Source organism: Grus americana, chromosome 33 (genome assembly GCF_028858705.1).
Source record: "Grus americana isolate bGruAme1 chromosome 33, bGruAme1.mat, whole genome shotgun sequence".
Taxonomy (NCBI): Eukaryota; Metazoa; Chordata; class Aves; order Gruiformes; family Gruidae; genus Grus; species Grus americana.
Window position 1 is genome coordinate 260840 of NC_072884.1, and position 24428 is coordinate 285267.

General features: G+C 64.0%; 3 protein-coding genes and 1 long non-coding RNA gene across 6 annotated transcripts; 3 read left to right on the top strand and 1 right to left on the bottom strand.

Moving 5' to 3' along the window:
* Positions 1 to 44: 44 nt before the first annotated feature.
* On the top strand, positions 45 to 550 carry LOC129198552 (uncharacterized). The gene is made up of 3 exons (XR_008574493.1): positions 45 to 142; positions 355 to 444; positions 485 to 550. It is a non-coding gene; the product is annotated as an uncharacterized LOC129198552 (long non-coding RNA).
* A 1146-nt stretch (positions 551 to 1696) lies between these two features.
* TECR (trans-2,3-enoyl-CoA reductase) lies at positions 1697 to 10045 on the top strand. 2 transcript variants are annotated; one of them, XM_054807949.1, is made up of 13 exons: positions 1697 to 1825; positions 3922 to 3972; positions 4107 to 4158; positions 4946 to 4990; positions 5086 to 5189; positions 6241 to 6356; positions 7016 to 7121; positions 7357 to 7429; positions 7582 to 7625; positions 8170 to 8227; positions 8713 to 8801; positions 8945 to 8990; positions 9496 to 10045. In XM_054807949.1, the coding sequence occupies exons 1-13, from the start codon at positions 1811 to 1813 to the stop codon at positions 9621 to 9623; spliced, it is 927 nt and encodes a 308-aa protein (XP_054663924.1). In that variant the 5' UTR covers positions 1697 to 1810; the 3' UTR covers positions 9624 to 10045. The 2 variants fall into 2 exon arrangements, with proteins under 2 accessions (XP_054663924.1, XP_054663923.1); XM_054807948.1 differs by lacking the exon at positions 1697 to 1825 and having other exon boundaries at positions 3345 to 3972.
* A 116-nt stretch (positions 10046 to 10161) lies between these two features.
* Positions 10162 to 13476, bottom strand: NDUFB7 (NADH:ubiquinone oxidoreductase subunit B7). The gene is made up of 3 exons (XM_054807952.1): positions 13318 to 13476; positions 11792 to 11960; positions 10162 to 10333 (listed from the first exon to the last, which is right to left on the bottom strand). The coding sequence occupies exons 1-3, from the start codon at positions 13427 to 13429 to the stop codon at positions 10234 to 10236; spliced, it is 381 nt and encodes a 126-aa protein (XP_054663927.1). The 5' UTR covers positions 13430 to 13476; the 3' UTR covers positions 10162 to 10233.
* A 2522-nt stretch (positions 13477 to 15998) lies between these two features.
* LOC129198569 (guanylate-binding protein 1-like) lies at positions 15999 to 22916 on the top strand. Of its 2 annotated transcripts, none has more exons than XM_054807987.1 (9): positions 15999 to 16127; positions 18175 to 18386; positions 18477 to 18604; positions 19045 to 19154; positions 19471 to 19673; positions 19791 to 20033; positions 20338 to 20618; positions 21159 to 21371; positions 21497 to 22916. In XM_054807987.1, exons 1-9 carry the CDS (start codon positions 16000 to 16002, stop codon positions 21677 to 21679), a joined length of 1701 nt encoding a protein of 566 aa, XP_054663962.1. In that variant the 5' UTR covers position 15999; the 3' UTR covers positions 21680 to 22916. The 2 variants fall into 2 exon arrangements, with proteins under 2 accessions (XP_054663962.1, XP_054663963.1); XM_054807988.1 differs by lacking the exon at positions 15999 to 16127 and adding an exon at positions 16497 to 16628.
* The last annotated feature ends 1512 nt before the right edge of the window (positions 22917 to 24428 follow it).

Here is a 24428-nt window from a genome sequence, read left to right on the forward strand (position 1 = left end):
CCCTGTCACCCACTGCCAGTCACTCACAGTGACAGCCCGTCCCTGTCACCCACTGCCACCGTCACCCGCAGTGACACCCCATCCCTGTCACCCATGGCAACTGTCACCCGCAGTGACAGCCCATCCCTGTCACCCACTGCCAGTCACTCACAGTGACACCCCGTCCCTGTCACCCACTGCCACCGTCACCCGCAGTGACTACCTGTCCCCGTCACCCACGGCAACTGTCACCAAGAGACCACCTACAGTGACAACCCTGTCACCCACAGCCACCGTCACCTGCGGTGACACCCCGTCCCTGTCACCCACTGCCAGTCACTCGCAGTGACACCCCATCCCTGTCACCCACAGCAGCTGTCACCAAGAAACCACCTACAGTGACAACCCTGTCACCCACAGCCACCGTCACCCGCAGTGACACCCCGTCCCTGTCACCCACTGCCAGTCACTCGCAGTGACAGCCCGTCCCTGTCACCCACAGCAGCTGTTACCAAGAGACCACCTACAGTGACAACCCTGTCACCCACAGCCACCGTCACCCGCAGTGACACCCCGTCCCTGTCACCCATGGCAGCTGTCACCTGCAGTGACACCCCGTCCCTGTCACCCACAGCAGCTGTTACCAAGAGACCACCTACAGTGACAACCCTGTCACCCACTGCCACCGTCACCCGCAGTGACACCCCATCCCTGTCACCCACTGCCAGTCACTTGCAGTGACCCTGTCACCCATGGCAACTGTCACCAAGAGACCACCTACAGTGACAACCCTGTCTCCCAAAGCCACCATCACCCGCGGTGACAGCCCATCCCTGTCACCCACAGCCACCGTCACCTGCGGTGACAGCCCGTCCCTGACACACGTGCCAACCATCATCCGCAGTGACAGCAGCCTGTCCCTGTCACCCACAGGCCACTGTCACCCCCAGACATCGCCACCCACACTGACAGTCCGTCTTCTGCCACCCACGGCACCCACCGCTCTTGGTGACAGCACTGCCCGCGGCCACCGTCACCAATGACATCCCATCACTGTCACTGCAGGGTGTCACTGCCATGTCACCGTCTGGGCCTGTGTCGTCCCTTCCCTTCTCATCCCCGGTTCAGGTGACACCTGAGGCGCAGACAATCGCATGACAGCCACCCTGGGGCACAGGGGGACAGGGGGACACAGGGACACGGGGACAGGGGGACGGGGGGATGGGGGACACCAGGACAGGGGGACATGGGGACACAGGGACAGGGGGACACAGGGACATGGGGACACAGGGACATGGGGACACCGGCACATGGGGACAGGGGAACAGGGGGACACAGGGACATGGGGACACAGGGACATGGGGACACCGGCACATGGGGACAGGGGGACACGGGGACACCCCATTTCCCCCCACCCTCAGGCCCCGCCCTCTTTCGCGAGGCCCCGCCCCCAGCCCCGAGGCCCCGCCCCCGCCTAGCTTCTCGAGGCCCGTGCGAAAGTCTACCCCGTCCAACCGCGATGCCGCTGGCCTCTGCCGCAAGCCCATTGGCTGCCGGCGCCGTCACTCGTCGCCCCGCCTCCGCTTCCCATTGGTCGAGGTGCCGTCAGGCTTTTCCGTTGCCCCGGAAACTAGAGGGGCGGGAAAGGGAGAGGGCGGGGGCGGGGTCGCCGGGCCCTCAGGTCCTGATTGGCTGCTTGCCACCACCCGCGCGGCGGTGATTGGCGGCGGCGCGGGTCCCGCCCGCCAGGTGAAACGGGAGGATCACGTGGGGGGAGCGGGCGCCCGGCGGGAGCGGCGGCGGCGGAGCAGCAGCGGCAGCAGCGACAGCCATGAAGCACTACGAGGTGAGGCGGCGCCGCCCGCCCTGGCCCCGGTCCCAGCCCCGGCTCCCCCTCACGGCCCGACCAGGCCCGGGCCCGTCGACCCCTCGCTGTTCCCTGCGGGCCGCCGTGACCCTTCTACGCATGCGCCTGACACCGGAGCCGCGCCACTGCGCCTGCGTGCGACGGAGGCGAGGCAGTGCACATGCGTGCGGCGACGCGGGGCTGTCGCTACCAGCGCGCGCGCGGAGGGTGGAGGGGGGGGGGAGCCACTCATTGAGCGCATGCGCATCAGGTCGCCCCACTGAATGCGTTAAGCCGCGCATGCGTGGGCGGCCGATCTGCCGGCCGCGCATGCGCAGCAGGACGGCAATGGGGTACGCACATGCGCAGTGGTGGGTGCGAGGGCGAGGCCTGGGCGAGGCCTGGTCCCTGCGGTGGGGCCCGGGCCGGTTCAACAGGGTCCAACCGCCCCCCTGGGCCCGTCCCGCCGGGCCTTGCCCGGGCCTGTCACGGCCGTGCCTCACCCCGCTGGCGTCACACACACACCCCCACCCACCCCCCGCCAGTCGCAGCAGCTGTGAGGGGATGACGGCAGCGGTGACGGCGACGGGTGTGGCGGCCGCCTACTGCCCTGGCCCACCCGGGAGGCGAGCGAGGTGTCACCCCCGGGGATGGCGGGGGGCTTGGTGCCCCCTCAGGGGTTGTGCCGGGGCGGGGGGGGCTCCCCGTGCCCCCCGGGGAGGGGAAAAGCCTCGCTGCCCGCACCGGTAGGGCTCACCCCGCCTCTCTGCGCCCCCCCCCCCCCGGGCGGGGGAACGGCAACGCGGGGGCCGGGAGGGCGGTTCCTGCCTGCAGCGCTGCCAGCCCCGGCCTGCCCGGCCCGTCAGGCTGCCTGCCTGCCTGCCTGCCGCACCCCGCCGGCGGGGGCGAGAAGGGGAGCCCCCACCCCTCCCGACGTGGTGTCACCCTCTCCCCCGGGGGGGCGGCTGTGACGCTGTCACGGCCCCAGGATCCCCCCCCCCCCATCCACGAGTGGGGGGTGACAGGGGTGCCCCGTCCCCTCGGGGTGGCAGCGGCCGCGGGCAGATGTTTGTCATAGCTCGACGGTGACGTGGGCGGGACGCAGCCCAACGGGGCGGGGGGGAGACCCAAAATAAACCTCTTCCCCCCCCCCCCCCCCCCCCCCCCCCGCCTTCCCTCCGGCCCTGTCCCTGTCACCATCGCTGTCACCACGCTCGGGGCACCCTCACACTTTGTTTGGCATGTCCATGGGGGTGTCACACCCCCGGCACCCCTCTGGGGTGACAAACCCCTGTTCCTGACAGGATGTGACAGGGTGACAGACTCCTGTCCCCGTCAGGGTGACCCTGGGGTGACAGAGCCCTGTCCCTGCTGGGGTGTCAGAGGGTGACAGACCCTTGTCCGGGTGTCACGGGGGTGACATATCCCCCGTTGGGGTGTCACAGAGGTGACTTACCCTTGTCCTTATTGGGGTGGCACATTGTGACAGACCCCTGTCCCCACCAAGGTGTCACAGGGTGACAGACCCCTGCCCCCGCTGGGGTGTCACAGGGTGACATATCGCTGGTGTCTCCAGGGGTGACAGACCCCTGTCCCCGTCACGATATCACGGGGTGACCCAGGCCACCCACGTGGCCACGCTTTGGCGAGCCCCGTCCCCACCCTTGATGCCACCGAGGCCCTTGGGGACCGGGGAGTGTTGGGGAGGGGGTGTCCAGCCTTACCTCCCGCCCGTGCCACGCTCCTGTCCCCTTCCGTCCCCGCCAGCCGCCAGTCCCCGTCCCTCCCTGGGCGCCGATTGACCCTGTCCCTCCCCGGGCCACCTCCAGGGCCACCTCCAGGGCCACCAGGGCCAAGAGCCACCCTGGGGTGGCGGGGCGGGGTGGGGGGGGAGGTTTATATTTAGCAGCTCCCCAGGGACCGATCGGGTTTCGGCTGGGCGCGCCGCCGTCCCCGCGGTGTCCCCGGGGGCCGATGACATGGAGGGAACGGGATTACCCCGTGAGGGGGGCCAGGTGTCCTCGTCCCCCATCCTGGGGCTGTGGCGCCAGGCTCCCCCCCCCAAGAAGGTGAAGAAAGCCGTCCTCTTCTTCGAGGTGGAGATCCTGGACGCCCGGACGCGGGAGAAGCTCTGCTTCCTCGATAAGGTACCTGGGGGACGCGTCCCCTCCTGCCTTGTCCCCTGTCCCCCTGGGTGGGTGGGTGTGGGGGGCTGGGGGGAAGGGGAAACTGAGGCAGGGGCGCCCCGGCAACCCCCTGATGGCCTCTGGGTCGCCCGCAGGTGGAGCCCCACGCCACCGTCGCCGAGATCAAGAGCCTCTTCACCAAGGCCCGTACGTATGGATGGGGACGGGGACGAGGACCCTCCGCTGGGGACCCTTGGGTGGTGGGGACCCTCATCGCGGCTGGGGACCTGTCACCAGGCCATGGGGACCCCCGTCACAGGGGGGTGGGGACCCCCATCGCGGCTGGGGACCCGTCGCAGGGCCATCACGGTCTCCGTTGTGGCTGAGGGCCGTGAGGACCCTCGTGGTGGCCAGGGACTCATCACAGGGCTGTGGGGACACCATTGTGGCCTGGGGACCTGTCACAGGGCCGTGGAGACCCCTGTGGTGGCCAGGGACCTGTCATGGGGCTGTGGGGACCCTCGTCAAGACCAGGGACCCATCATGGGCCTTTAGGGACCCCCGTGGTGACCAGGAACCCGTCACGGGCCCTTGGGGACCTCTGTCATAGGTGGGGACCCGTCACAGAGCTTTGGGGATCTCCCTTGTGGCTCAGGATATGTTCCACGGCCATGGGGGGACCCCCGTCGTGTCTGGGGACCCTCCATGGGGACATCGTGGTCCCCGTCGTGACCAGAGCCCTGTCACGGAGCCATCGTGGTCCCCGTCATGACCGGGGACCCTCCATGGGGACCCCTGTTATGGCTGGGGACCCCCAACCATGACCAAGGGACCTGTCCTAAGGCCCTGGGGACCCCCGTCACCACGGGGGGATCCGTCATGGTCCCCGTCACGGCTGGTGACGTGTCACAGGGCCATGGGGACACCCAGACCCCGTCCCGGTGCCGTCGCTGTCCCCGCGCTGCCACCGACGCCGTTCCCTCCTCTCCCGCAGATCCCCAGTGGTACCCGGCCAGACAGTCCCTGCGCCTGGACCCCAGTGAGTGCCACCGCGGGGGGGGGCGTCCCCGAAGTGTCCCCAAAGCGTCCCCCACCCCGTCGGGGTGGTGGTCACCAGGGCGCATGTCCCCGCAGAGGGCAGGTCCCTGAAGGACGAGGACGTGCTGCAGAGCCTGCCCGTGGGCACCACCGCCACCTTCTACTTCCGTGACCTGGGGGCCCAGATCAGCTGGGTGACGGTGAGGCCTCGTGCTGTCCCTCCGTCTGTCCCGCTGTCCCTCCGTCTGTCCCACTGCCCACCCCGTTGTCCCTCCGTCTGTCCCTTTATCTGTCCCACTGTCCACCCCGTTGGCCCTCCATCTGTCCCTCCGTCCATCCCACTGTCCCTCTGTCCGTCCCTCTGTCCACCCCGTTGTCCCTCCATCTGTCCCTCTGTCCATCCCACTGTCCCTCTGTCCGTCCCTCTGTCCACCCCGTTGTCCCTCCATCTGTCCCTCTGTCCATCCCACTGTCCCTCTGTCCATCCCTCTGTCCACCCCGTTCTCCTTCCGTCCATCCCACTGTCCCTCTGTCCGTCCCTCTGTCCACCCCGTTGTCCCTCCATCTGTCCCTCTGTCCATCCCACTGTCCCTCTGTCCATCCCTCTATCCGTCCCTCTGTCCACCCCGTTGTCTCTCCATCTGTCCCTCCGTCCATCCCACTGTCCCTCTGTCCATCCCTCTGTCCACCCCGTTCTCCTTCCGTCTGTCCCACTGTCCCTCTGTCCATCCCACTGTCCCTCTGTCCATCCCTCTGTCCATCCCGCTGCCCACCCCGTTGTCCCTCTGTCTGTCCCTCCATCCATCCCACTGTCCCTCTGTCCGTCCCTCTGTCCACCCCGTTGTCCCTCTATCCGTCCCTCTGTCCATCCCTCTATCCGTCCCTCTGTCCACCCCGCTGTCCCTCTGTCCACCCCGTTGTCCCTCCATCCATTCCTCTGTCCATCTTTCTGTCTGTTCCTCCATCTGCTTCTCTGTCCTTGGGCACCTCCGTCCGTCCCTCTGTCCATGTCCCTCCATCCGTCCCTCTGTCCCTCCATCCACTCCTCCATCCCCATGTCCCTCCGTCCGTCCCTCTGTCCCTCAACCCCCCTCACCCCCCCGCCCGTCCCCACGTCCCTCTCTCCGTGTCCCCCCCGTCCCTCTGCCCGTCCCTGCCTCCCTCCGTGTCCCCGTGTCCCCCCCAGCCCCCCGCCGTGTCCCTCCGCACACCCCCACGTCCCCCCGTGTCCGTCTGTCCGTCCGCCCGCAGGTTTTCCTGACGGAGTACGCGGGGCCGCTGCTCATCTACCTGCTCTTCTACTTCCGCGTCCCCTTCCTCTACGGCCCCCGCTACGACTTCACCGCCAGCCGCCACCCCGTCGTCCAGTCAGTGGGGGGGCCGGGGGGGGCTGGGGGGCATGATTTGGGGGGCAGGGGGTAGGGGGCTGCTTTGGGGGGGGGGGGGATTGGGGGTGGTCATATCTGGGGGGGGCTGGATTGGGGGGGTGCTGAGATCTGGGTGGGGGGATCATAGGATATGGGGGGGCTGGGGGGTGGAATTGGGGGTCATGAGGCCTGGGGGGGGGCTGGGGGGCATGATTTGGGGGGGCAGATGGGGGGTAGGGGGCTGCTTTGGGGGGGGATTGGGCTGCTCATATCTGGGGGGGCTGGATTGGGGGGGCTGACATCTGGGGGGGGCAGTGCTGGGGGCTGAGCTGGGGGTCATAGAACATGGGGGGGTTGGGGGCCATGGGGGGGGCTTGGGGCAGAATTGGGGGTCATGGTGCCTTGGGGGGCTGGAATTGGGGGTCATAGGGCTTGGGGGGGGGCTGGGGGGCAGAATTGGGGGTCGCAGGGCTGGGGGGGCTGGAATTGGGGGTCATAGGGGCTGGGGGGGCCAGAGGGGGGGGTCCTGCAGCCCCAGGAACAGCAGTGGGGGGACAGCAGGGGACAACCGCCAGCAGGGCTGGGGACAGGGGGGGCGCGGGGGTCCCGGGGTGTGTCTGGGTGTGTCCCCCCATGTCCCCCCCCCGTGCCCCCCCCAGCCTGGCCTGCTGCTGTCACTCCTTCCACTACATCAAGCGCCTGCTGGAGACGCTCTTCGTCCACCGCTTCTCCCACGGCACCATGCCCCTGCGCAACATCTTCAAGGTGACACCCCCGTCACCCCCCCCCTCGCTGTCCCCTCCCTGGCCACCCCCCCCCACCCGCCGTGTCCCTTCAGCCACCCATTCCCCCCCCCAGCACAGAAACGCCTGCGACCCCTGGGTGCTGGCATCCGGGTGTCTCTGGGTGTCACCCGGCCACCGCGTGTTCCCCGCTCTGTGTGCGTCCCCCCGCTTCCGTGTGACCCCCCCGTGTCCCCAACCCCTCCCGCTCCCCCCAGAACTGCACCTACTACTGGGGCTTCGCCGCCTGGATGGCCTATTACATCAACCACCCGCTGTACACCCCCCCCGGTGAGCGGCACCGTCCCCCCACCCACCCACCCACCCGCTGTACCCCCCCCCCCGCGTCTTGTGTCCCACCGTGGGGACACCATGGGGACACCGCGGCGGGGGGGGGGGTGTCAGTGCCCCTGACGCCCCCAACCCTGTGTGTCCCCCCCCAGCCTACGGTGATGAGCAGGTGAAGCTGGCGCTTGCCGTCTTCCTGGTGGGTGCTGGGGGGGGGGGGTGCTGGGGTGCTGCGGGGGGGCAGGTGGGGGCTGGGGAGGGGGGGAGATGGGTGGGGGCTGGGGGCGGTAGGTGGGTGCTGGGGGGTCTGGGGGGCAGGTGGGTGCTGGGGGGGTCTGGTGGGTGCTGGGGGGGGCACTGGGGTGGCAGATGGGTGCTGGGGGGGGAGACAGGTGGGTGCTGGGGGGGCACTGGGGTGGCAGATGGGTGCTGGGGGGTCTGGGGGGCAGGTGGGTGCTGGGGGGGGGCACTGGGGTGGCAGATGGGTGCTGGGGGGGGAGACAGGTGGGTGCTGGGGGGGTCTGGTGGGTGCTGGGGGGGGGCACTGGGGTGGCAGATGGGTGCTGGGGGGGTCTGGTGGGTGCTGGGGGGGGGCACTGGGGTGGCAGATGGGTGCTGGGGGGACGCAGGTGGGTGCTGGGGGGGTCTGGTGGGTGCTCAAGGGACACAGGTGGGTGCTGGGGGTGGGTCCAGGGGCCACCCACAGCTCAGGGCCCCCCCCACGTCCCTGTCCCCCCCCCCAGTTCTGCCAACTCGGGAACTTCTCCATCCACGTGGCCCTGCGGAACCTGCGCCCCGCCGGTGAGGGGGCACGGGGACATGCGTGGGCGGGGCAGGGTGGCACAGGGCGACGCACACGTGTGTGCCGGGGCATGGCACACGTGTGGGGGGGTGCACACAATGGGGGGCACACGTGTTGGGGGGGCAGACACAGGGCACGTGGCCGTGCACGTACGTGTGGGGGAACACGGAGGACACGTGACGGTGCAGGGGCACACGCGTGTGCCGTAGAGGGAGGCACACGTGTGTGAAGGGGCGCAACACACGCATGTGACCACACGCGTACATGTGGGGTGGGAGGCGCGCGCACACACACGTATCAGACCGCACACGCGTGTGCGGGCGCATGTGGCGGGCAGGTGGCCACGCACACGCGTGTGGGAGCACCCACGGGCCGGGGGGGGGGGGGTACAGGGAGGGCGCGTGATGGTGCAGAGGCACATGGGGGGGACAGATGTGGGGGTGTCACACGCGTGCGGGGGTGTCACACGCGTGTGCCGGGGCAGGCTCCAAGACACGGAAGATCCCGTACCCCACCCGCAACCCCTTCACCTGGCTCTTCCTGCTCGTCTCCTGCCCCAACTACACCTACGAGGTAGGGGGGGGCATTTGGGGGGGCACCGGGGGTGGGGGGGGGGCACTGCCGGGGGGTTCCAGCACCCTGGGTGGGGGGGTCCTGCTGGGTGGGGGGGGGAGGAGCTGCCCCCCATAACGGGTGCTGCCCCCCCCCCCCCCCAGGTCGGATCCTGGATCGGCTTCACCATCATGACACAGTGTCTGCCCGGTGAGTCGGGGGGGGCACCCTAAATGGGGGGGGCACCCTGGGGGGGGGGCACCTGGGGGGGCTGGGCAGGGGGCACCCTGATGCGGGGCGGGGGGGGCACCTGGGCTGGGAGGGGGGTGCCATTTTGGAGGGTGGGGCGTTGTGATGGGGGCACCTTGATGGGGGGGACCCTAATGGGGGGGGGGGGTGTCACCCAGAGCCTGGGGTCAGTGTCCCACCCCCAGCTGCCCACGTTCCCCCGGGGTCCCTGTGTCCCCTGTCCCCCCCCCGCCATGCCTCCCCCATGTCCCCTGTCACCTCTTGGGGTCCCCATCCCTCCATGTCCCCTCCTGGGGTCCCCATCCCTCCCTGTCCCCCCTCATGTCCCCTCCCGGGGTCCCCACATCCCACCTCCCCCCTCCACGTCCCCCGTCAGCGTCCCACCCCCAGCTGCCCACCTCCCCCACCCCCCCACCATGTCGTCCCCCCCCCACCTTGTCCCCCGTGGTGACGGTGGCCCCCGCAGTGGCCCTCTTCTCGCTGGTGGGCTTCGTGCAGATGGCCATCTGGGCGCAGGGCAAGCACCGCAGCTACCTGCGGGAGTTCCGCGACTACCCCCCCCTGCGCTCCCCCATCGTCCCCTTCCTGCTGTGACACGGGGACAGCCCGCGGCACCCCCCCACCCCCCGCGGGGACACCCTAGGGACACCCTGGGAACACCCGGAGCCAGCGGGGGGGCAGGGGACACGGGGACAGGGGACACGAGCCTGTTGTCCCCCCGACCCCGTGCTTGAGGGTCCCAGCCCCGGTGTCCCCGTCCCTGTCCCCACGGGGTCTGTCCCCTCCCCGGTGGCAGTGTCACCCGTGGGACTGTCCCGGCCGCTGCGGGTGACAAAGCGACGTCACCCACGCGTGGCCTGTGACGGTGGCCCGTGTCACCTCCCTGTGGCCTGCCGTCGTCCCGCGGGGCCAGGAGTGACCTGTGTCACCCGTGGGTGGCCGGGAATGACCTGTGTCACCCGTCATTGTCCCCCCCTTGTCCCTGCAGGCGACAATAAATCATGTCACCCCCCCAACGTGTGGCCTGTCGTTGTCCCACCCTGGGGGGACACGCCGAGGGGGAGGTCACGGCCACCCCAGGGGCGAGACGCCCCGTCGTCCCCAGCGTCCCCAAGCGCAGTGACAGGCCGGCGCGGCGTCAGCTCGGCAGGTTTATTGTGTGGCGGGTGTCCCCACGTGTCCCCCGCGTGTCCCCGCGTCACCGTCACTCGCTGGTGGCAGCTGCCACCTCCCGCTGCCGGATCCGCTTCTGGCGCTGGAGCAGCCGCCGCTCGCGCTCGAACTCCTTCATGCGCATGACGTAGCTGGGGACAGGCGCGTCACCCACGTGTCACCGGGGGACGTCACTGCACCGGGGGACATCCCGGGGACACCGCGGCGGGCGGGGGGGGACGACACCATGGGGGTGTGGGTGGCCGTGGGGACGAGGAGCCCCAGAGGACACCGCGGTGTCCCCGTCACCCCCCATTGACACGTCCTGTGTCCCTCCCGTCCCGGTGTCCCCCCATGGCCCCATGTTCCCTCCCCACGTCACCTGCCCCCCCGTGTCCCCCCCCGTCCTCCTGTGTCCCGTGTCCCTGCACCGCCCTGTCCCCATGCCCCAGCCAACGTCCCCGTGTCCTGGTGTCCCCGTGTCCCCCGTCCCCTCTGCCCCCATCCCTGACCCCTGTGTCCCTGTTCCCCCCCGCCACGTCCTGCTGTCCCCCCCATGTCCCAGTGTCCCCCCCCATGTCCCCTCTGTGTCCCAGAGATCCCATCTCCATCCCCACGTGTGTCCCCTTGTCCCCTTTGTATCCCGGTGTCCCTGTATCCCCTCCCCATGTCACCCCCATGGCCCTGTGTCCCCCCCATGTCCCCCCTGTGTCCCAGGGTCCCTGTGTCACCCCCTTGTCCCTTTTGTCCCCCCATCCCTGTACCTCTGCATCCCCATTTCCCCCCCGCCACGTCCTGCTGTCCCCGTGTCCTGCTGTCCCCCCCGTGTCCCAGGTTCCCTAAATCCCCTCCCCATGTCCCCCCCATGTCCCCTCATGTCCCTGCCATGTCCCCAGTGTCCCCCTCATGTCCCACTCATGTCCTCCGTGTCCCTGTGTCACCCCCTTTTCCCCCCATGTCCCCCCATCCCTGTACCTCTGCATCCCCATTTCCCCCCTACCACATCCTGTTGTCCCCATGTCCCCCAGTGTCCCCCCCATGTCCCCCCCCACATCCCAGGTTCCCTGTATCCCCTCCCCATGTCCCTGCGTCACCCCTATGTCCCCTCTGTGTCCCCCCACCCCTGTACCTCTGCATTCCCATTTCCCCCCTGCCATGTCCTGCTGTCCCCATGTCCTGCTGTCCCCCCTGTGTCCCAGGTCCCCTAAATCCCCTCCCCATGTCCCCACCATGTCCCCAGTGTCCCCCTCATGTCCTCCATGTCCCTGTGTCACCCCCTTTTCCCCTCGTGTCCCCCCATCCCTGTACCTCTGCATCCCCATTTCCCCCCTGCCACGTCCTGCTGTCCCCACGTCCCCCACTGTCCCCCCATGTCCCCCCCGTGTCCTCCCCCGCGTCCCAGGTTCCCTGTATCCCCTCCCCATGTCCCCGTGTCCCCACGTCACCCCCATGTCCCCTCTGTATCCCCCCACTCCTGTACCTCTGCATCCCCATTTCCCCCTGCCACGTCCTGCTGTCCCCGTGTCCCCCCCATCCCCTGTGTCCCCCACGTCCCCCCCCCATCCCTGTGTCGTGTGTGTCCCCCCCCGTCCCCCGTGTCCCCGCGGTACTCGCGGTGCTGGCAGGCGTCCCAGGCGTGGCGCAGGTGGCGGCAGTCCCAGGGCACGGGGAAGGCGTCGCGCTGGCAGCGCAGCAGCCGCAGCAGATGGTGGGCGCAGAAATCCCGCTGCTCCAGCGGCACCCGGCCCCCCGCCAGCTGCTGCGCCGTGGCCACCATCACTGTCACCGGGGGTGGGGGACACACGCGGGGGGGGAGGGTCAGCGCCCACGGAGAGGGAGGGAGGGTTCAGGGGGGGCGGGGCGGCACGGCAGGGGGACGTCGCGGGGACATCGACACGCGTGTGGCATGTGGGGACGGGGATGTGGGGATGTGGCGGGGTGGGGACACGAGGGGGCACGTGGGGACGCACCAGGGGGGGACACACGGCAGGGGGACAGCGACACGTGTGTGGCACGTGGGGACACAGCAGGGGTGGGGACACGAGGGGGCACGTGGGGACACGCGGCAGGGGGACAGCGACACGTGTGCGGCACGTGGGGACACAGCAGGGGTGGGGACACTGTGGGTGGCACACAGGGACACACAGCGGGGGGGGACACGGGGTGGCACGTGGGGACACACGGGGGAACACAGCGGGGGGACGTCATGGAGACATCGACACGCGTGTGGCACGTGGGGACGGAGGACGGGGACGTGGGGATGTGGTGGGGTGGGGATATGGGGTGGCACGTGGGGACGCACGTGGGGATACATGGCAGGGGGACAGCGACACGTGTGTGGCACATGGGGACACAGCAGGGGTGGGGACACAAGGGGGCACGTGGGGACGCACGGGGGGACACGGCAGGGGGACAGCGACACGTGTGTGGCACGTGGGGACACAGCAGGGGTGGGGACACGAGGGGGCACGTGGGGACACACGTGGGGACGCACGTGGGGACACACGGCAGGGGGATGTCACGGAGACATCCGACACGTGTGTGGCACGTGGGGACGCAGTGCGGGGAGACACGGGGCAGGACACAGGGACGTCAGCGCACGCGTGGCACGGGGGGGGACGCAGAGCGGGGACACGGCGGGTGGCACACGGGGACACACATTGGGGGGGACACTGTGGGGACATCGACACGCGTGTGGGGACGTGGGGGACACGGCGGGGACGGGCCATTGTGGGTGGCAGACGTGGGGACCCACGGGGGGACACGCAGCAAGGGTGGGGACACGCGGTGTGACAGGGACGGGGACGCATCAGGCCGCCACGGGGGGGCAGCAGGACACGGGGGGGGGGGTGTGACGAAAGGTGACAAGGGCAGGCGGGGGACAGTGCGACAAAGGTGTCACCGCGCTGCGCCACGCGTGGGGACAGGGCACGAGGACGGGCGGACACGCGTCACGGGTGGGGGACACACGGGAGGGGACACCGAGGTCACGCGATGGCCCGGTCCCGCGGGGACACCCCAAGGTCAACGCCGTCCCCGGTGCCGCCCTCGTGTGTGTGTGTCCCCCACTCGTGTTCCCCCCACTCGTGTTCCCACCCACTCGTGTCCCGCCTCCCCACGCGTGACCGGGACTGACCGCGTGGGGCGCGGTTCGGCAGCCCCAGGTCGGCGGGGAAGGACGGCATCTGCAGCGGGTCCGGCTCCGTGTCCGCTCCCCCCGCGTAGCGCCGCACCAGGTGAGCGCCCATGGCCGCTCCGGGAACCGGCACCGGAACCGGAAACACCGGACACGGAACCGGAAACACCGGCGCTAGAAACGGAAACACCGGAAATACCCGGGAAAACGGAACCATCGGGACGGGAAACGGAACCCGCCCGGAACTCAAAGCGGGACGGAACCACCGGGCCGGAAGTTCCGCCATGGGCCGGGGAGGCGGCCCTGGCTGGGGGGGCGGGGCACACACACGACTTTGGGGCCATTTGGGGACATTTGGGGACATTTAGGGACAATCAGGGACCCTGGAGGCTGGGGGGGGGGCCCGGAACGGGCGGGTGGTGGGAGCTGCAGGGTGACAGGGGGCCCTGGGCCGGGGAGCGATCGTTCACCATTTACGGTCAAAACAGCCTCGATTTGGAGAAATTAATTTAATTTCTTGCCAATCAAATCAGAGTAGAGCAATGAGAAATAAACCCAAATCTTAACCCCCACCCCTCCCTTCCTCCCCCCAGACCCATATTCACCCCCATTTCTCTCCCTCCCCGCCAGCGGCACAGGGGGACGGGGAATGGCGGTGGGGGTCAGTTCCTCACGCGCTGTTTCTCCTGCTCCTTCCTCCTCCGGGCTGTGACCGACAAAGCGGAAAAGAACTCCTTAACACGAACGTAGAATTACAGAGCGTTCTTTATTCCGGCACCGGAGGCACGGGGGATAGCTCTGCCTGTCGTGCACACCCTAAACCAAAAGTTCGTCCTTTCTGTACCTTAAAGACATGAATATTCGTACGTTCTCCAAGAAGTCTCTGCCGCGCCGCCTGTCTGCTACGTTTCCACAAGGCTGGCGTTGCAAAACTACGTGAGGCACGCGCGGGGGTCTCGGGTGGTCGTCGGTGGTCGTTTGGGGAGTTAGCCCCCCACTTCTTTGTCCCTTTTGTGGTCTTGAGGACAATTTCTTCACCTTGGATGTTTCCCAACTCTGTTGTCCAGCCAAGCTGTTCTTCCTCATCGACCCAGTCTGGGCAATCCTGCCGGGAGGTTTCTGTTCTCAAGGTGAGGATATCTTCTCCGTATGCATTAATCGCTCGCAGGCCTTGTTAAATTCAAAGCTGATCATTGTTTGGTAAATGAATTTCTCAAAAATATTGGCCCTCTGTTATCCCTTACATCAGTGGCCAGATTGAGTTGTAGCTGGGCTTTTGCCTTTCTACTTTTATCTCTGCATGACCTAACAAGATCTCTGTACTCTTCTTGAGTTGCCTGCTGCTTCTTCCAAGAGTGGTAGACTCTCCTCTTTTCCCTGAGTCCCAGCAGAAGCTCCCTCTTCAGCCAGGCCAGTCGTCTTCCCCGCCGCTTTGTCTTACGGCACACGGGGACGGATTGCTCCTGCGCCTTGAAGACTTCCTTCTTGAAGAGTGCCCAGCCTTCCTGGACCCCTTTGCCCTTCAGGACTGTCTCCCAAGGCCTTCTCTCAACCAGTGTCCTGAGCAGGCCAAAGTCTGCCCTCAGGAAGTCCATGGCAATCAGAGGGCCGCACCAGACCGGGGAATTGCCTGGTACCGTCTCTAACCTGGGCCCCAGGGAGGCAGCAGCCTTCCCTGTGGGGTGGGTCTGGTCACCATATTGGCCCTCTGTTTCCCTCGGAAGGGAGTCGCCTATGACAATGACCCTCCTTGTCTTCTTAACAGAGGCAGTCGTCATGCGTGGGGCTGACCGACTCACCCTAGGCGACCCCCTAGACGCACCTTCACCGACATCCTCATTTGCCTGGCCCTCCAGTTCCACAGCCCCGTATCTGTTGTGTAAGGGCAACTGGGAGGCTGAGGGAGGCCGGCAGGGGATTCGCCTGCCGCCCCGAGCAGGGACCCCTTTCCATTCCCCCCCGCCACGTCTCTGGAGGGCAGGGCATCCTCTGCTTCTCATGGAGCCTCCGTCGGCTGCCTTGGCCTCAGGGATGGCAGGCTGCGGCTCCGCCACTCTAGCTCCCCCTCGCACTCCCTGATACTCCTTGACCTTTCCACTTCGTCTTTCGGCTCTGCCACCAGGCTCAGCAGATCACCCGCCTGCTCGCACCGAAGACAGCTGTTGTCTCTGCTGCCCTCCGGTCCCAGTGACGGGCTCATGCGCTCCCCGCAGCCCGAGACCTGCTGTACGTTTGCGAGGGACCTCCGGCTGGGTGGCCACATTCCTTCTGGCAATGGCTTTCAGGCGAGTGGAAACCAGAGCCGGTCCTCTCCTGGGAGGGCGATGACCACGACTTGAGTTGCCCTTTAGAACCGGGACGGGGACTGCGCCCGACCCGCACGCCCTGCCCGCGCCAACTGCCTCGCCGACCGCCGCGCCGTGTCCTGTTGGCCGCGTTCCTGGTCGCTTGCGCGTCCTGCGGGCTGCTCTTGGATGTGAGGGGCTTTGGCCGCCTTCACTCTTGTCCCTGCCCACGCCGAGTTTGGCTTTTGCTTCGCTTGGTTTTTTTCTTGTTCCTTTGCTTATTAAACCGTCGCTGTTTCCCTGCTGCCTCTTTTCATGCTGAGCTGCTGGCTGGGGTCCATTTCTGGAACATTCCCGAGCACGTACTGCGTCTGCTCAGTGGTGGCAGACCCCACCTATGGGCGACTTTGGGTTCTATAAAGGGGAAGTATCGGTTTCTTCTATAAAGGGGAAGTATTGGTTTCCGGTGCGTAGTCGCCACCCTGGGACTACAACTACGAGAAGAAAACATCTCTGCATCCAAGGGTGGGGATATCTTTTTTCTTTTCTTCCCTTTCTCTTTCTCTTTCTCTCTCTCTCTCCCTCTCCACCACTCTCTCTCCCTCTAACTTTGTTTTGGGCACGTTAGGATAACATCATCACAAGTTTTGCTAAGCTGCTATCTTTCGTGGTTCCGCTGAGCTTTAAGTATTGTTATAACTTTTGCCAAGCTGTTATCTTTCGTAGTTCTGCTGAGTTTTAAGAAAAGTTGTGATTTGTTTGAACCTCTCGAGTAATTGCTGTTACTCCTGACTACCGTGCAGAGAATTAAAGAGTTAACCTCACCCTCACCCACCGAGTGGGACGGGACCTCTGATAGGGATTTTCTCCTCCCTCCCAGTTCCTGACTTTCACTTTTGCTCTCTCACACCTATTTCCCAGAACAGGAGGGGAGGTGGTTGTGGCTAAGGGCACAGGATAAAAGGCAGGGCAGGACTCAGGCTGCAGCAAAGCTGTTTCAGCCCAGGGCAGGTGACGAAGACAACGGTGAGTCCCTTCCGTAATCCCTCCTCCCCATCCCACGCGAGCAGCTCTGGGCACTGGGGCTGCGGGATGATTCCTTCTGACCCCAGCAAGCGACAGGGACCCCAGCAAGTGACAGGGACCCCAACAAGTGACAGGGACCCCAGCAAGTGACAGGGACCCCAGCAAGCGACAGGGACCTCAGCAAGTGACAGGGACCCCAACAAGCGAAAGGGACCCCAGCAAGCGAAAGGGACCCCAACAAGCGAAAGGAACCCCGCCAGGCGGGAGGGGGACGAGGTGCCAAGCTCTGCTTGGGCTCTGGGATGGAGCAAGGGGAATGGGTGGCTGGGAGCCTGTGCTCAACCCCCCATGGCTTTGCATGCAAGTTGGGACTTGCCTCAGCTTGGAGCCCATGCCCTGACCTTTCGTCTCCTCCCTGCTGTGCTGGAATGCCCGAGACGTGAGGGGCAGCCTCTTGTCCCCCAGTGGCAATCCCCTTGGTGTTCCTGGCAGAAGGCAGGGCTCGTGAGGTCCTCAGAAAGGGCTCAAAGCCCAGAGGTGGGCAGCGTCCGTGGAGCTGGCCATCGCTGGAGCGAGTCCCGGGGGGTCCGGCAGGTTGCAGTGGGGCAGCTTCGGGGTGCGGGCGTGGGATGAGCCATTGTGCTGCCTCCACGTCCGTGGGCTTTACTGGTACCTGGCAGAGGTGGGGTGATGGCTGGGGCTTGTCGTGGTTTAACCCCGGCCGGCAGCTCGGCCCCACGCATCCCGGCGGGATGGGGGAGAGAATCGGAAGGGTAAGAGTGAGAAATTTGTGCGTTGAGATGAAGACAGTTTAATAGGTGAAGCAAAAGCCGCGTGTGCAAACAAAGCAAAATGGTCAGCTGGGGTCAGCTGTCCTGGCTGTGTCCCCTCCCAACTTCTGGTGCAGCCTGCGCTGGTTTTGGCTGGGACAGAGTTAATTTTCTTCACGGTTTGTATGGGGCTGCGCTTTGGATTTGTGCTGACAGCGGTGTTGATAATCTACAGATATTTTCCTTTCTGCTGAGCAATGCTTACAGAGTCAAGGGGTTTTCCGCTTCTCACACCACCCGGTCAGCGAGCAGGCTGGGGGTGGGCAAGGAGGTGGGAGGGGACACGGCCGGGATGGCTGACGTCACCCCTATGACGTGATGCTCAGCAATAAAACTAGAGGGGAGTTTGCGGCGGGGGCTGCTGCTGCTCAGGGCTGGGCATTGGTCAGTTGGTGGTGAGCAACGGTTTCCATTGGCATCACTGAGCAAACTTCAGGAAAGAATGCCGAGCACTTCCACTGTGCCACGGGGCTTTCAGGAGTCGATCTCTTTCTGTCGTGAGGCCAACGAGAAGGGGCTGTGCGCCTCTTCTAAGTCTCGTCATCATCTTCAGAGCACGGCTCGCAAGGGGCAAAAAGAGGAGGCGTGGCGGAAGCAATTTGGTGCAAAGCACAATTGGCTTGGAAAAAAGAAGTAGAATGACAATGACTGTCCCTGTTTGGACTGTGGGCTGTCCCCACCGTGTTGACCAGCCCATCTCACCGTCTCCTTTGCAGGCTGTGTTTGCTGTCAGCGATGGCATCCGACATCCGCATGCCGGAGCCTGTCTGCCTGATTGAGAACAGCCAGACGAAGGGGCTGGCGGTCCATCAGGAAGCCCTGCAGGTGCTGTCAGAGATCACCCAGCCGGTGGTGGTGGTGGCCATCACAGGGCTGTACCGCACGGGCAAGTCCTACCTCATGAACAGGCTGGCTGGTCAGAGGAAAGGTGAGGGAGGTCCCAGGCCTGCGTGGCCAAGGTACCGGGGTTTTCCTGCTCGGTACTTAACACGGTTGAGACCCTTGTGTCCTGCCATAGGTTTCTCCCTGGGCTCCGGCGTGCAGTCCCACACCAAAGGTATCTGGATGTGGTGTGTACCTCACCCCTGCCAACCTGAACACACTCTGGTGCTGCTGGACACCGAAGGACTGGGTGATGTGGAGAAGGTGTGGAAGAAGCAGAAGCTCCCTTTGTGCATTCCCAGCACTTTGTGGAAGCTCTTGAGGGCCCAGCCATGGTGACCAGGGTCAAAGTGCTCCCACCGCCTACGGCGGCCTTCAGCCTGTGTGCTGGGAAGAGCCAGAGGCCATGGGGAAGGAGGTCGGGGTGGACGAGTTGCCACATCGCTCTGCTTTTCTGGAAGAGAGCAGCAGAACAGGAACGAGGAGCTCAGGGAGCACTTTGATAGAGGTCTGCGGGACCTTGCGAGTTAAGAGTGGAGGATAAGCCCAGCTACAGAGAGACACGGTGATGGCATGGGGGCGAGTCTCTCCAAAACCTGGTCTTGCCATGGCCGGTTGGTTAGGGGCATTCGGGGTCCGGGGATCTGGGGCTTTGCTCATACTTGGGGAGTCGTCTTGATAAGAGCCAAGGGTTGTTGTTGCAGGGCGACAGCAAGAACGACACCTGGATCTTCGTGCTGGCCGTCCTGCTCTCCAGCACCCTGATCTACAACAGCAAAGGCACCATTGACCAGCAAGCCATGGACCAGCTCCAGTATCCTTGGTGGGACAGCAGCACCAGGGATGCCCTCCTCTCCCTGTGTGGTGGGCTAGGGGTTGACAAATCCCGGTTCCTCAGACAGCTGCAGAACCTTCTGGTGGTGCCCAGTGATGTGCTTTGAGGCCTCAGGAGTCCCCGTGTTGTGGACCGCAGGGCTGAGGGCTTTTCTCCCTCCTCTTTCTGGTGGTTCCAGGCTGTTCTCCGTCCCTGCAGAGTCTCCCCTCTGCCCCGTCGAGTGCTGAGTGGTTGCAGGATGGCGATGCCCCTGCATTCAGAGCTGATGTCCCTGTTTCCTTAGCCAGCTCCCTAGCTATGCGATGAAGCTGGCTGGGCATGTCAAGTTGAAAGCAGCACCCAAGGCGAGTGAAGATGAACCGGAGGATTCCGAAAAAATTGTCCTCTTCCTCCCGACTTTCATCTGGGCTGTCCGGGATTTCACCCTGCAGCTGGAGCTGGATGGGGAGGAAGTCTCTGAGGACGAATACTTGGAGAACGCACTGAAGTTAAAGGCTGGTAAGGGGATGGTGCTGTGCTGCTGGAGACGTCCAGCCCCAGAGCCAGCAGCGCTGCGGTGTAATTCAACAGCAGCCCAGGCCCGGTGAACTTGCTTCATGTCCTCTTACCCCACAGGTAGCAGCCCGGAGACCCAACGCTACAACCAGCCCCGGGAATGCATCCGCCAGTTCTTTCCGCGTCGCAAGTGCTTTGTTTTTGACCAACCGGCCAGAAAGAGGGACCTGGTCCGCTTGGAGGAGCTTGAGGATGATGAGATCGATCCTGAATTCCAGCAGCAGGTGGAGAAATTCTGCAGCCACGTCTGGGAAACGTCTGCACTTAAGACCATCCCTGGTGGCCACGTCATAACAGGGAACTGTGAGTACTGCTGTCCAGAGGGCTGGGTGGCCAGCAGCTCTTGGGACCGTGTCTGGAGAAGGATCAGATGTAGAGTCAAACGATGCAGGTGGGCAAAAGGCGAGCTTCTCTGCTGGCTGCTGTCCCTGCCTCTGGATTTGGAGCTTCTGGGTGTGGCAGGCGGGGTGGGAAAGAGTTAGGAGAAGAAGGTGAGGAAGAGTCTGGCAGGGAGGCAGCAGGGATATGGCAGGACCCAGGGCCGAACGGGAGGCTGCGTTCTATTCAGGCTGCAGATCTCTCTCTCATCCTTGGTCCTCCTCGGCAGTGCTGGGGAAACTGGCAGCGACCTACGTGGAGACCATCCGGAGCGGGGCAGTGCCATGCCTGGAGAGCGCAGTGCTCGCCCTGGCAAAGATTGAGAACGCAGCGGTGGTGAAAGAGGCTGTGGCGTTGTACCAGCGTCTGATGGCGCAGCGGGCGAAGCTGCCGACGGAGACTGCCGAGGAGCTGCTGGAGCTGCACGGCCAGTGTGAGCGGGAGACACTGGACCTGTTCACGGCACGGGCATTAGAGGATGGCGTCTCCGACTTCCGGGAAGATCTCATGGTAGGTGGTCCCCAACGCGGGCAGGATTACCCCAGGGACACCATCATCCCCTTGGGTTTGGGGAGATAGCATGGTCCTGGGGGATGGGGGTCTCCCTGCCTCCTGCCAGAGGACACTGCTGTGCCCTCTCCAGAGGAGACTCAGTCCCAACGCCTGCTCTCACGCTCAGCACTTGTCCCTGCTGCACCACGTCTTCTGCCTAGGTTCAAAGCTGTGCTGCAACGGGCACAAAGCTCAGCCCTGGCCCCCGTCTTGCTGCAGCCCAGACGTGTCTCTGCCCTGGCCGGAAGCCTGGAGCCTCCCACGCTTCCCCTGTCCTGCTGACTAATTCTTGTGCCTGTGTTTTGTGGACCCTGTCGTGCTCTCCGCTCCTGTGCACCTTGGTCCAGACGTGTCCGTGGGTGTCACCTCCCAGCTGATTACCCCACAGACCGGAGATCTCAGCTCCCATGTCCACCTGCCTTGATTTTTGCCTACAATGAGGGCGGTGGATGCAGCTCAGCCTGGGCTGATGCCTTCCCTCTGCGTCTTTCTGGACAGCGCCAGGTAGAGGCGATCAAGGTGAAGTTCTGCGAGGACAACGAGCAGGCATCCCGTGACAAGTGCCAGGCTGCCCTCAAGGACCTCTTCAAGGACATGGAGGAACGAATCTGTGGTGGTGTCTACTTTGCGTCGGGGGGTTACCAGCTGTTCAAAGACGACCAGCAGGCAAGGGTGGAGAAGTATCAGCAGCTGCCTGGCAAGGGGGTGAAGGTAGGAAGAAGAGCAGCTCCCCTTCGAGGGGGGAGGCTCCATGTCCCAGCCCCTTCCCCCAAGAAACCATTTCTCCCCAGCTGCTGTTTCTCCTCTTGACTCCTCTTCTGCCTGTGGTCCTACAGGCTGATGCTGTCCTGCAGGAGTTCCTCCGAAGCAGAGAGCTTCTGGCCAACATCATCCTCAACATAGACCGAGCTGAGCAGGAGAGCAGTGGCAGGAGGAAGAAAGAGATTCTTCTATCTATAGTGTTAAGCTTGACATTCTCTAGAGTTCCCTTTGTCAGAATATTGAGATTTTTTGCATAACCCCTGTAGTAACAAAGTGAGAGAGGTGCGTATTGCCTCCACGCACAATTCTGTTAAAATTCAGGAGCCTTTCCTGCAAGATGCTTGCCTTAGAGTGTGGAAGTGACCTCCACGTTCACCTGTACCGCGCTACCTAGTGCTTTCGCGCATGTCTCCTCCAGGAGAAGATGTTCTCCTCCTCCCTCGCAGAGCACCTGGTCCCTCACTGCATCTGAAGGCACGGGGAACATCGAAAGCCAGGGTGGCCTGGGGCACAGAAAGGCCATAATGCCAGCAGGCAGGTCTGGCAGCATTTTGCCATGCTCAGAACACGTCAGTGGGGGATGTAACCCACCTCTTCTGGAGACCTCCTCACCAGGGCCATGGGAAACATGCCCGAGAGAGCTTTGAGCCCGCTAGCTGATATCCTAGGGTCACCTTTACTGCAGCAGCATGAAGAAGCACGGAGGTTGTGAACAAACCAGGAATCCACATAGTGAGCACTACCTGCTTTGCTTGGTCTCGGTCCTGGGCAGAGTGACCCAGCAGGAGCGAGCCCGTGACCCAGGGAGCAGTGGGTGAAAGCCATCCTCTGCTATGTAGCTATTCCCACCCTGCTCCTTAGCAAGGCTCTTCTCACTTTGAAGCTGTTGGGAAGTTCTCCCCACAGGGATGTTCTGCTCTGCGCTCGTTCACCCCATCTCCATGCTGCTCTCCCTTCCCTTTTTTCAGAGCAAGAGACGCCCAAGTGCCCCTTCCCAAGGGTGTCTGGGGTGACAGAGCAGGAGATGGCTGTAGGGGGTTCCTGGGAGGTGTGTGTGTCCCATTGGCCTGGGTTTGGCCGGGATAGAGTCAATGTTCTCCTCAGATGCCGCTGTGGTTCTGTGTTTTGGATTTGTTGGTAACGCCCCCGTGCTGTAGCTGCTGCTGATCAGAGGCTGCACAGCATCAGGCCCTTTTCTGTTTCTCACCCACCGGCGAGGAGGCTGGAGGTGGGCAAGAAGTTGGGAGGGCACCGTAGCGATATCCCAGACCATATGGCACTCTGCTGAAGCAATAAAAGCTGGGGAAAGCAGGAGGAAGGGGGGATGTCTGCCGTGATGGCGGTTCTCTTCCCAAGTAACCTTTGCGCGGGACGAAGCCCTGCTTTCCTGGAGATGGCTGAGCACCTGCCTGCGATGGGAAGTGCTGAAGGAATTCCTTAGTTTACTTTGCAAATGCAGCTTTTCTTTTTCTTATTAAACTGTCTTCATGTCGACCCAGGAGCTATCTCATTTTACCTTTCCCACTCGCTCCTCCATCCCCAAGCCGTGTGGGGCTTACCTGTGTATGAGGGTTGACCCACAACACTCGTGGCCAAAGGGGTTTCCCTCTTCCCTACAGGGAATTAACTTTTCAGCTGCACCATGAGAAGCAGCAGGGACACTGACCGTTCCAATAATGTGAAGGTGCAGAGGGTTTTGAGTTCTTTATGGACAGAGGGGCTGGTCCAATGGCACTCACCCCAGTGTCACTCGCCCCTGCAATGACTTTCCTGCTGTGTGGGCACTCCAACCCTGCAGCAGAGGTCTGCATGTGACTGAGGAAGGTCTGCAGAGCACAGCCCCTGCTCAACAGCCACCTCACTACTACCTCCTTTCAGGGAGTTGTAGAGAGCGATCCTCAGCCTCCTCTTCTCCAGACTAAACAACCCCACTTCCCTCAGCTGCTCCTCAGAAGACTTGTGCTCCAGTCCCTTCACCACTTCTTTGTTGCTCTTCTCTGGACACGCTCCAGCACCTCAATGTCCTTCTTGTACTGAGGGGCCCAAACCGGAATGAAACGGGTGACCTGGTTACCCAGGGTATGGAGAAGGCTGAGGTACTCAACGACTTCTTTGCCTCAGTCTTCACTGGCAAATGCTTGAGCCACACTGCCCAGGTCACAGAAGGCAGGGACTGGGAGAATGCAGAACTGCCCGCTGTAGGAGAAGATCAGGTTCGAGAATATTTGAGGAACCTGAAGGTGCACAAGTCCATGGGACCTGATGAGTTGCATCTGTGGGTCTTGAGGGAACTGGCAGACGAAGTGTCCAGGCCACTGTCCATCATATTTGAGAAATTCTGGCAGTCTGGTGAAGTTCCTGCCGACTGGAAGAGGGGGAACATAACCCCCATTTTTAAGGAGGGAAAAAAGGAAGACCCAGGGAACTACAGGCCAGTCAGTCTCATCTCTGTGCCTGGCAAGATTATGGAGCAGACCCTTCTGGAGACTATGCTCAGGCACATGGAAAATAAGGAGGTGATTGGTGACAGCCAACATGGCTTCACTAAGGGCAAATCGTGCCTGACAAACTTGGTGGCCTTCTATGATGGGGTTACAGCGTTGGTGGATAAGGGAAGGGCAACTGACATCATCTGCCTGGGCTTGTGCAAGGCATTTGACGCTGTCCCGCACAACATCCTTGTCTCTAAATTGGAGAGACATGGATTCAATGGATGGACCACTCGGTGGATAAGGAATTGGCTGGATGGTCGCACTCAAAGAGTTGTGGTCAACGTCTCAATGTCCAAGTGGAGATCAGTGATGAGTGGCGTTCCTCAGGGGTCAGTACTGGGATCGGCACTGTTCAACATCTTTGTTGGCGACATGGACAGTGGGATCAAGTGCACCCTCAGCAAGTTTGCTGACGACACCAAGCTGTGTGGTGTGGTCGACACGCTGGAGGGAAGGGATGGCATCCAGAGGGACCTTGACAGGCTGGAGAGGTGGGCCCGTGCAAACCCCATGA

Bases quoted from the DNA above. Each gene is read 5' to 3' on its own strand.
- TECR (XM_054807948.1), top strand. From the start codon at position 3,805: ATGGAGGGAACGGGATTACCCCGTGAGGGGGGCCAGGTGTCCTCGTCC. The intron at 5,190-6,240 runs GTGAGGCCTCGT...GTCCGCCCGCAG, and splicing joins CCCAGATCAGCTGGGTGACG to GTTTTCCTGACGGAGTACGC. The intron at 8,228-8,712 runs GTGAGGGGGCAC...GTGCCGGGGCAG, and splicing joins GCGGAACCTGCGCCCCGCCG to GCTCCAAGACACGGAAGATC.
- NDUFB7 (XM_054807952.1), bottom strand. From the start codon at position 13,429: ATGGGCGCTCACCTGGTGCGGCGCTACGCGGGGGGAGCGGACACGGAG. The intron at 11,961-13,317 runs GTCAGTCCCGGT...CCCCGGTGACAG, and splicing joins GCCGAACCGCGCCCCACGCG to TGATGGTGGCCACGGCGCAG. The intron at 10,334-11,791 runs GTACCGCGGGGA...GCCTGTCCCCAG, and splicing joins GACGCCTGCCAGCACCGCGA to CTACGTCATGCGCATGAAGG.
- LOC129198569 (XM_054807987.1), top strand. From the start codon at position 16,000: ATGGGCGACTTTGGGTTCTATAAAGGGGAAGTATCGGTTTCTTCTATA. The intron at 18,387-18,476 runs GTGAGGGAGGTC...GTCCTGCCATAG, and splicing joins GCTGGCTGGTCAGAGGAAAG to GTTTCTCCCTGGGCTCCGGC. The intron at 18,605-19,044 runs GTGTGGAAGAAG...TTGTTGTTGCAG, and splicing joins GACTGGGTGATGTGGAGAAG to GGCGACAGCAAGAACGACAC.